Source organism: Rosa rugosa, chromosome 3, assembly GCF_958449725.1.
Source record: "Rosa rugosa chromosome 3, drRosRugo1.1, whole genome shotgun sequence".
Taxonomy (NCBI): domain Eukaryota; kingdom Viridiplantae; phylum Streptophyta; class Magnoliopsida; order Rosales; family Rosaceae; genus Rosa; species Rosa rugosa.
This window is the reverse complement of record NC_084822.1, coordinates 56,168,704-56,179,687: the sequence shown is the minus strand read 5'-3', so window position 1 is coordinate 56,179,687 and position 10,984 is coordinate 56,168,704. Positions and strand designations below refer to the sequence as shown.

Below are 10,984 nucleotides of genomic sequence, written 5' to 3'. Positions count from 1 at the left end.
CTGCCCAGTGGTGGTTGCACGGTTAATAATTTAGTATTTTAGGCGGCTCAAATAAAAGTGTAGCAAGTAGATGAGCAAGGTCCATCAAATGGAGTAATGTTGGTTGATGGTGATACTTGAATTATTTAAGTGGTGATCGAAACATATTTATACATTTGGGATCCACAGTACTTGAAAAAAAAAATAGACAAGGAGCTAAAGATATCCATGGTTCCAAGTTTTTATTTTTTTTATTTTATTCTTCTGTGGGCCAAATTAAGATAAGGGGATTGTCTTGTATATTTTTGTGTTTTGGCCTATAAGATTAGCTACATGATGTTTCAATTTTTGTAGGAGTATTACAGATGTGTACAGTAACGTACATAAATTGACAATCATTATTTCTCGCAAACTACCAAAGTATACAAAGTTTTTGATTCAAGTTGTACTAACTCGTGATCGTAGAGTCTCGATCAAACTTTTGAAAAACACCCACAGCAATCCACAATTGATAAATATGTAATTTAACTTTAATATCATGATGAGGTACCGGTTTTGAGATAAAATTATACGCTCTTTGACAAGATTGTTAGGTTAAGAATAATATACGTGTTGAATCAGCTACTCATGCATCCTGATGACTTGTTTTTAAACGCGAAAAATAAATAAAACTCTCTCCGCTCCGCCCTGAAGCTAGCGGTAGACTGCAAGTTAAGCAAGCAGCTCCAGATGCACCAACGGGGTTTCTGCAGTTCTTTCGAGCTACAGCTCCTTAATTGAGAGTGAAGGAACCCAGAGAAAAGCTGATGAAAATGATCCCAACCTCAAGTTTCGTGACCCCAATACCTAACTTCCCACTCATTCCATTTCTCTGATTCGACCGTTAGCTTGGAGGCAGACCAAGCAACTATCCGGAATGTGAAATAAGGCCCCCACTTATATTGCTTCGTTTGCTTTGCTAAGGAAAAAGCTCTAGTTTGTTCAAACTTACATTAATATAAAGATGATCTTGCCTATTTCAAAAAGATGATATTGGCTGAGTTTAGGGTTCTCCTATTAAATTACTTGCCAGTGTGGGAAATAGCTCTCTGTATGATATGATGTCTTACCATTTACCTTTTAAAGCCTCAACCTAATCACATATGATACTATAAAATGTGCCTTCTTAAACAAGGCACCTAAACTTTTTCATTTTTGGGTCAATTTTTTTTTTCCCAACCTTGTGAGTTAATTACTTCTCTCTTTCACTATGCAAGATTACTATCTTGAGGAAGTACATATTTTACCCCGACTTCTTTCACAAAAGTACGAAACATTATCATTCGGATTAATACATGAATCACTGTAATAATTTTTTTTTTTTTTAAAGAGATAACGTTGCTACATTTTTTAACATGTTTATAATTGATTGATTGCACTTTTAAAATAATTTGGGAGAAGGTCTCAACTTATAATACTTGCGTACATCTAACACATTGCAGGGTAATTAGCCTTCCTGTAAATAACCTAAAGAAAAGAAATCCAACTCATTGTTTTCAATAGAGCACGAGGGCGGCCACATGATTGAAGAAAACTAAACACATTCTTTTTAACCGTTTCCAGTAGCTTTTTTTCAATGGAAGCTCGATCAGATCAGAGAATGTGCTGGCTGTTAGTGAAGCATTGGTGCCTCTTTATTCTATTCCCTTCACCACATCCATCTTTTTCCTTGTGCTCTCTTTCCCTAACCATGTGGAGCTTTGCATCACATGCTTCTACCACCTTTACATCACTACCATTATTCCCAACCTAGCTTCCTTTTTCATCCAAGCTAGCTAGCTCCCATTTTCCTCTATCACCCAATCAGTAAGTTGGTCTGACGGCCAGACTCAAGATCTTTTCTTCAAACGATCTATGATCTCTTATCTTCAAAATGATTAACACCATAATTAACACGGATTTTGGACTATCTCACAGTCCAATCACATTGATTAATTCTTTAGTACAGAATTATGCTAACATAGGAGAGATATGATTCCAAACTGCACAATTATTATGAGTGTGGTCCAATTGTCTACTCAAAGTGAATGAATATCCAAATCTAAGTGTGCTTTTTCGGAGTCTTTCGCTTCCATCATATCTTGTCTTGGATCAATCTTGCAACCTTATGCTTAAAAAGCCATCGTTATTTCTGGCTCCAAGCATCAGAAAAAGCACCAAGAGTGTGGAGGAGGAGACACAACATGTGAGACTCTGCAATTTTCCATCATTAGCGTCCATCAGATTTTGGTCTTGATGATTACTACTTCCATCATATTTTTTTCTAAGTGGTCTTCAAGGCTCAGTCGCTTTTGTTGGTACGGCCGACGTCGTTTTGGCCAACGTGGTCGTGGTGTGAGTTAGGAACTTGTATATATTAGGCCCAGAAGGATTTTGGGTTAGGTTCTTCTTCTTAGGCGATTAAATAGGCCAGACTGATTGTTCTTTTGGTTGTTTGGAGGAGGAAACGTAAAAAGAATGTGGCAGTGTGCACTGTTCTTTTCTACTTAATGAAGAAATTTACACAATAGTTAGGTTTACATTTGAGGTTTTAATTCTGAGCATCTACTATCGGTTGATAAAACACAAGGTTTAAAAGAGTATCGTCGATGAGTGTCTCGACATCGGTTTTAACTTTTAAGTTTTCTTAGGCTCCAAATCTCGTATTCGAATTGGATTCCTAATTAGTCTTACAATCCGATACCAGATTTTGAATTTCTATGAGTATGCCCTAAAAGATGGGCTGGTCCGAGTCCTATCCTAATTTTGGGCCATTGAATAGGCCGACTGAACCATATGTGGGCTTAACCCAATCTGTTTTGGTTCATAGCATAAAGCTTGGGCCATGCTGTTTTTGACCATGGCTAGCCCAATAAAACCCAATAATGTTGGTAACATGTCATTTTGATAAGGGTTTTTGTCCATTTACACCATTTTTAGAGATTTTTTTCCCAGTTACCCCACTAAGTTTTTTTAATTCCCTCTTACCCAAAACACTCTAAGGAGGTCTTCCCTAATACCCCATTAAGATTTTTTTTTTGTTTTTTTTTTTTTTTAATACCATTTTACCCTCACCTTTGTTACTTAGAGAGAGAGAGAGAGAGAATGGAAGAGAGAGAAACCATAGGGGACTTCGCCGGAGCCCGGTCACCGGCCGCCGGAATCCGGTCACCGGCCGCCGGAATCTGGTCACCGACCTCCGCCCACCGGAATTTGCTGAAAATCTCACCGGAAGGTTTTTTTGCCCCCAATAGATATCTATTGCCCCCCAATAGACCTTTATTGCCCCCTATTGCCCCCCAATAGACGCCTATTGCCCCGATAGTATATTGCCCCCTAATAGACGTCTATTGCCCCCTAATAGACGTCTATTGCCCTCCAATAGACGACTATCAACCATGTATTGCCCCCCAATAGACGACTATCAGTCATGTATTGCCCCCCAATAGACGTTTCGATTACCGAAATGGGAACTAATTTTCCTAAAATTACACAAATAAAACTTTGATTAAAGAAAAAAAAGAGGAGATTACGTCAATTCAAAACGTCTATTGCCCCCCAATAGACTTCCATTGCCCCCCAATAGACGCAATAGACGTCTATTGCCCCCCCCAATAGATCTTTAAGAGGCCTCTATTGCCCCAATAGAACCTTTTTTTTTTCTTTCTTTTCATTTTGGGCTTCTGAACCAATTTACAGCAAAAAAAAAAAAAGAAGTTGATTTGGGCACCCAGAGAAAAGCTCTGGGCACCAAATCGTGGTTCTCCTCCACCACCGGCATACCAGATCCATGTTCTCCTCTGCCACCGGCCTGTGTCGAGGCCGGAGAGCCTGGGTCGAGCACCAGAGGTCGAGCTCGAGTGCCAATTCCCGCCGGAGATGAGCTGCGGTTTTGATTTCGTGATCGGCGAAGCCAAGCAACCGGTAACTTCAGTCTTCAGCACGAACTCGCCGCCGGCAATGGATGGCGCGAACTCCGAGCTCGCTGCACGAACCGGAACTCCGACCTAGCTGCACGGAGGTGACGTAAAGGAGCTCCGAGCTCGCTGCACCAACTCGCCGCCGGCTGTACGATCGATGACGCCGGCTGCACGAACTCGCCGTCGTCTTCTGGGCTGCACAAACTCGTCGCCGGCTTCTGGACTGCACGACTATCGCCAGATGAGAGAGAGAGAGAGAGAGAGAGAGAGAGAGAGAATCAGATCGAAGAGGAGAGAGAGTCAGATCGAAGAGGAGAGAGAGTCAGATTGGAGGGGAGAGAGGAGAGAGAGCTAGATGGCATATGGTGTAATTTATTAATTTGAGTGAGGGTAAAATTGTCTTTTTAATTTAAATTGGGTAGTGGGGAATAAAAATCTGTTGCTGGGGTAAGTAGGATAACTTTGGCTCATTTTGGGGCTTTTGGTCAAGGACCCTTTTGATAATTCTATATGTAGTAGTTTAGCTCACAAGTACGTACAAGGAGTTGAAATTAGTTGAGAGGTTACGACTTACGAGACAAATATAGGCCAGTTCGCCCAAGTTCACTCATAAACTTAAACTTTACAATTGACGCATAACATGTTTGTAATAGGACTCCGATCAAATGGTTACATCTAACGTTTAGAACAATATATTATCGAGAACTAAATCGAACTAGAACCATCATATTTTAAAGTTCACATATAAATCATGAAGGAGAACATGCTCATCTATCATATTTGTAAACAGTTCATTTAATTAATTAATTGTAGAATTAAATCAAAATGAGCAGGTAAACTTTGTCAAATAAGAAATAGGATTAATTTCAGTTTACCCCCCTGAGGTTTGGGGGTGTCATCATTTCACCCCCCAAACTCTCAATTTCACTTTTTTACCCCCTGAACTTTCCAATTTCAATCAGTCGTGTCCAATTTCTACTATTCCGTCCAAATTGGACTTTGACTCTGACTTTTGAGGGGTAAAATGGTCATTTCAAGACAAAAAAAATTAAAAAAAATAATAATTCTTTTTTCTTTTTTTTTCTTTTCTGTTTCTTCGTTTTTTTTTTTTATGTTTCTTCGTTTTTTTTTTATATTTTATTTTGTCTTCAACCTATACACCACAAGTTATAATAGGTTTATAAAAATAAAAAAAATACTCTAGGTGGTTAAAAGCCGCTCGCTGGTCTACAATATTTGTTATATATCTCCGATAAAGTGAAGAATTTTAGGATATATCCCTAATAAAGTGAAGAAATATCTGTAAAAAATAATTTTACACTTTATCTGTAAATAAATATCTGTATATCCCCAATAAAGTGAAGAAATATCTGTGTAAAATCATTTTTGGTCTGCGATATTTGTGATATACCTCCAATAAAGTGAAGAATTTTAGGATATATCCCCAATAAAGTGAAGAAATATCTGTTTAAAATCATTTTTTACAGATATTTATTTACAGATAAAGTGTAAAATTATTTTTTATAGATATTTTTTCACTTTATTGGGGATATATCCTAAAATTCTTCACTTTATCAGAGATATATCACAAATATCGTAGACCAGCGAGTGTGTAAAATCATTTTTTACAGATATTTATTTACAGATAAAGTGTAAAATTATTTTTTACAGATATTTCTTCACTTTATTAGGGATATATCCTAAAATTCTTCACTTTATCAGAGATATATAACAAATATCGTAGACCAGCGAGCGGCTTTTAACCACCTAGAGTATTTTTTTATTTTTATAAACCTATTATAACTTGTGGTGTATAGGTTGAAGACAAAATAAAATATAAAAAAAAAAAAAAAAAAAACGAAGAAACATAAAATTTTTTAAAAAAAAAAGGAAAAAAAAAAAACGAATTATTTTATTTTTTTATTTTTTTGTCTTGAAATGACCATTTTACCCCTCAAAAGTCAGAGTCAAAGTCCAATTTGAACGGAATAGTAGAAATTGGACACGACTGATTGAAATTGGAAAGTTCAGGGGGTAAAAAAGTGAAATTGAGAGTTTGGGGGGTGAAATGATGACACCCCCAAACCTCAGGGGGGTAAACTGTAATTAATCCTAAGAAATATTTTGGCCAAAAGCAAAATAAAATTTACTACTATGTTTTCTGTTGGCCAATGCGGCAAAATTTTGTCTGCCAACGCAAAGAAGCGACTTGGTTGACCCTGCACCTCATTTTCATAATAGAATCTCATACAAGCGAACCAAGGTGAAGAGAAGAAGAAGAAGAAGAAGAAGAAACCACAACCCTACTACTCCGTTGCTCCGCCATCGCCACCGCCGCCGCCGCACTCCATTCAATCTTTCAGGTACTCATAACTGTCTCTCCGACTATGCTGACCTCATCAATATATGCATGCGTGTCTTTGGATCATCAACTACACCACTATAACAATGATGATTGAGCATGAATTTTCCGTGAAATTTCGTTTCGATGTGCTCTGTAGCTTTTGGATCTCATTGAATCATTGATCACTATATCTGTAGAGACTGGATTTGTGTTCAGAATTTTTCAAATCTTAATATAGTGTTTTGTTTTCATGGTGGTACTGCTCATAATAAGTAGATATCCGCTTACCTTATCTGCTGAGCTGAGCTGAGCTCTTGTAGAATGAGATTTCGTAGGCTTTTTACCTGTGAATGATCAGTTAATTGGTTAATAACAGCATTTATATGCAGGATCCTGGCGTTTTGTTAATGAGTTATATCAAGTAAAATGGCATCGAATTATGTTTTGAATTTGGTGAATTCTACGTTGGATTGGGTGACAGCGACTTTAGATGCTCCCTCCTCCAGAGCTGTTGTTTTTGGAGTGCCCATTGGTGGTAGGCTACCGATTTTTTTTACAACTGTCTTTATGAGATTCATGCTTTTTATTAATGAGAGTTTGTCTCTGATCAACAAATCTTTGTTGTTTGGCCTTTTTTTCTTGTAGGACATCTTTTTGTAGAAGTACTTCTTTTTGCAGTCATCGTTTTTCTACTCTCCCAGAAAAGTTACAAGCCTCCTAAGAAGCCTTTAACAGAGAAGGTTTGTGTAAAAGTTCTATGGCAGCACCTTCGTCTTGTTGAATAGTACACGCTGCTTGCACACCTCGCTTAATCTATTGGACTGCTTTTTATATCCGTAACTTAAGAAAAATAAGGAGTTCAGAAGTGTTGAGGCATTGTTGTAATTTGATTATACTTCCTAGTGAGATTTGAAAAGAAAAGATCTGTGTAACCAATTTAATTGTCAACTTTTGTCTCAATGAATATAGTTTTTAGTGATGCCACTATTTGCATTTCACCACGTATGAACTTGCTAAATATTTAGTATGATTATACGCTTCTGATTCTTGTGCTTTCTGATGTGACATGTGGCATGAATTCTTAACTGAACTTTGCTAGTGTATTGGTACATGTAGGAAATAGATGATCTATGTCAGGAATGGGTTCCTGAACCTCTCATCCCCCCTATCACTGAAGATATGCAGTATGAACCCCCAGTGTTGGAAAGGTGAGTGAGCTTAGTTTCTAGCTCCTCATAAACCAATCCATAGTTTAGCTATGCTTTGATTTGCATGTTCCTTTTTTTTTATTTCCATCAGGGAGAGAGAGACCAGAGAAGTACTGCCTATTATTTCTGAAGAAAGAATAAAAAATTCGTTATTGCAATTTTCTTAGTTAAAAAGATGTTGCCTATGGGTACAAATAAAACAGTATATTCTTTGTTCTAAGGGATATTGCTAATGAGTGGAATTTATTCAGTGCTGCAGGGCCACACACAATAGTTAATGGCAAAGAAGTCGTGAACTTTGCTGCAGCAAATTATCTTGGATTGATAGGACATGAGAAGTTGCTTGTAAGAGATAACTTTTCATATTACTGATATACTTTTTCTACATGAATGATAGCATGAATAGCACATATATATTTCTATGTCTAATCTCAGGAGTCATGTACCTCTGCATTGGAGAAATATGGTGTTGGTTCATGTGGTCCTCGTGGGTTCTATGGAACAATTGGTATGACTTATATACTATGAGATAAAATATTGATGTTCTTTTCTTTTTATAGAAAGGTAGACACCTGCTGTATATTTTTTATTGTTTTATTTTGCATCAGATGTCCACCTTGATTGTGAGGCAAGAATAGCAAAGTTTTTGGGAACTCCTGACTCAATTCTCTATTCTTATGGTCTCTCCACCATGTTCAGTGCAATTCCAGCATTTTGCAAAAAAGGAGATATCATTGTTGTGTGAGTATGCATAACCTCGATCATGTTATTTATTGTTGTCTTTTGCTCTGGGCTGTAAAACTTGTTTAGTTGGAGAGTTTTTAATGAAAGTGAATAATTTGGAAAACGTATCATGGCAAATCTCATGACTTTAAGCTAATTTCTAGATCTTTTGATTGTTACTTCTGATTACAATTCAAAATGATGGTCAAAATACATTCAAATTACTGAAAAAGTAATTGAAGTATGTAAACTATTCAGATGCATACTGATTAATTTGTTTACTCATTGCTCTCATATTTTTTAGGTGCCACATTACTTTTCTATTTTACTACTGTACTGGCCTGGGCTTCGAATATATGGAGTTTCTGGCTGCTAAATACATTGCACAACGATTTCTGTTTAGATATGAATTTATATGTAAAGTGGTTTTTGTTTCTCTTTTTTAGGGACGAAGGAGTCCATTGGGGAATACAAAATGGTCTTTATCTTTCTAGAAGCACAATTGTGTATTTCAAGCATAATGACATGGAATCATTAAGGAATACTCTGGAGGAAATCACTGTGAAGAGTAAGCGGGCTAAGAAACTCCGGCGTTACATTGTGGTTGAAGCTGTTTACCAGGTATTTATGTCTATGCATTGCTATTACATCAAATATATATTTTTTTTTTTTGGCATGTTGTGAGTTCTTTGAAGACACAACTCAGCATCATCCATTTTCATTATAGGGTTGCTTATACTATGCAAAATAAATGCGAGACTTCTATCTCTACATGAATTGCTGCTATAGTGCCATTGTCAGCAAGAGGACAATTCTACTTAAAAACCAAGATCATGTCTCTAGGAAGTCAACACAATGACCTTTCACCTTTTCATAGTTGCCATGTTAGCAAATTGCCTCCATTTTTTTAATAAGAATTGAAATAGCTTAATGCAATTTAGAAGTTTTGATTCCTATTTGTAGGTGTATTGACTTGTTCTGTTGTCATGTACTCTGTTACCGCTTTCTGATGCTAAGTATTTACTTATGTTATGTTGTTTTATTACTTTGACCGATGTGGAAATTGTACTAAAACAGAATGAGATCTCTTCTTTAGCTCTTTCTATGCTGTCACATTATAACATACAGTTACTCCTTCTTCCCCTAGTTTCTTCCAATTAGTTAAAGAAATTGCTTGACTGGAGGTATTGAGTGGTTATCTTTTATCCTAAAATTTGCAGAATTCTGGCCAAATAGCCCCCTTGGACGAAATTGTTAAATTGAAAGAGAAATATAGGTTTCGTGTTTTATTAGATGAGAGCAACTCATTTGGTGTCCTTGGAAGAGCTGGACGAGGTCTCACAGAATTTTGCGGGGTGCCGGTATTTTTCAAACAACCTTAAAGAAAAAAAAATAAAAGATCACAATATATCGGTTCATAGTTAGTTTGTGAATTTCCGGTGGTGTGATATCTGCAGGTTGAAAAGATAGATATTATTACTGCTGCAATGGGACACGCCTTAGCCGCAGAAGGAGGATTCTGCACTGGAAGTGCTAGAGTCACTGATCACCAGGTATGGTCATTATAATATGTGAATAGCCATATGATATGGTTACTGACATATGTGTCAAAACATTGGAATTCTAACAAGAAATTTTTTGTCTTATCATAATAATGATTATGTCTTTGCGTGGATATAAAATATCATTTTCAAAAAAAATAAGTTTTGGGGTATTGTCTGTGGCAGCGATTGAGCAGTTCTGGGTACGTCTTTTCTGCTTCTTTGCCCCCTTATCTTGCGAGTGCTGCCATTACTGCCATTGATGTTCTTGAGGAGAATCCTGATCTGTTAACGAAGTTGAAGAAAAACATTACGTTACTATGGAAAGGTCTGTGCTTGATCTCCTTTTTCATGTGCATAAGTGTGTTTCTCTTGGTTTTTGGATAGTTATCGCACTGCTAGTGTGGTCATCACTTGATTAGTAAGTGTCTTAGCAGTCGCTTATCACATGCTTACGCTGGCATCCTCTTGATTGAGTATTGTGCTGTAATGTGCAGGATTGTCAGGTGTAATGGGCCTCTTATTAGCGAGCAATCCAGAATCACCCATTGTGTTTCTCAAACTACAGAAGTCAACAGGTTCTGTGAAGAGTGACCTGCAACTCCTCGACGATATTGCTGACCATGTAAGTAAATGGTTTTATCTTGATTACACTAAGCTGAATCAATTTCTGCTGATTTTCTTTCTCAAGTATATTTGTTGTGGTTTTGCAGTTGTTAAAGGATCATTCAATTCTTGCGGTGGCGTCCAAAAGGTCGACACTTGATAAATGCCGTTTGCCTGTGGGAATTAAACTGTTTGTTTCTGCTGCCCATTCAGAATCAGATCTGCTCAAGGCATCAGAGTCACTGAAAACGGTTGCGGAATCAGTGCTGAAGAATCATATATGACTGGAGAATGCCTGATTTCTCTTGCCTGACTGATGCACATCCTCTGTCTTTACGAACCCTTCGATGGTTGAGCAATTTTGAAATGCAGGATAACGGTGAAAGGCCTCTGGTTGACGCGATAAAGATATGATTAATTTTCATCGCTGTTTAACATGTGATCGGTATTTTTTTCGGCCACTGTGTATACATGTGATCAAGATTAACGTCAGATTTAGTCTTAGAACACAAATACATCTTTGATTGTTCATAGCGCTGGTCAAAATATTCATGTTACAACTGTACATTGGTTCTTGAAGCTTGATTTTTATGACTATTTTTTCGTTATCGAAGATGTCAAGGAAATGGTACTGTTTCTATCGGT

General features: G+C 37.1%; 1 protein-coding gene across 2 annotated transcripts; it reads left to right on the top strand.

Moving 5' to 3' along the window:
- Positions 1-6,092: 6,092 nt before the first annotated feature.
- Positions 6,093-10,947, top strand: LOC133736582 (long chain base biosynthesis protein 1-like). Of its 2 annotated transcripts, none has more exons than XM_062164121.1 (13): positions 6,093-6,280; positions 6,651-6,796; positions 6,907-7,001; positions 7,378-7,469; positions 7,721-7,814; positions 7,905-7,977; positions 8,078-8,210; positions 8,639-8,813; positions 9,413-9,553; positions 9,650-9,745; positions 9,920-10,061; positions 10,231-10,358; positions 10,447-10,947. In XM_062164121.1, the coding sequence occupies exons 2-13, from the start codon at positions 6,688-6,690 to the stop codon at positions 10,621-10,623; spliced, it is 1,455 nt and encodes a 484-aa protein (XP_062020105.1). In that variant the 5' UTR covers positions 6,093-6,280; positions 6,651-6,687; the 3' UTR covers positions 10,624-10,947. The 2 variants fall into 2 exon arrangements, with proteins under 2 accessions (XP_062020105.1, XP_062020106.1); XM_062164122.1 differs by having other exon boundaries at positions 6,638-6,796.
- The last annotated feature ends 37 nt before the right edge of the window (positions 10,948-10,984 follow it).

Coding starts and splice junctions, on each gene's coding strand:
- LOC133736582 (XM_062164121.1), top strand. CDS start 6,688: ATGGCATCGAATTATGTTTTGAATTTGGTGAATTCTACGTTGGATTGG. Junction 7,978..8,077: donor TGGGTTCTATGGAACAATTG/GTATGACTTATA, acceptor ATTTTGCATCAG/ATGTCCACCTTGATTGTGAG. Junction 10,359..10,446: donor TCGACGATATTGCTGACCAT/GTAAGTAAATGG, acceptor GTGGTTTTGCAG/TTGTTAAAGGATCATTCAAT.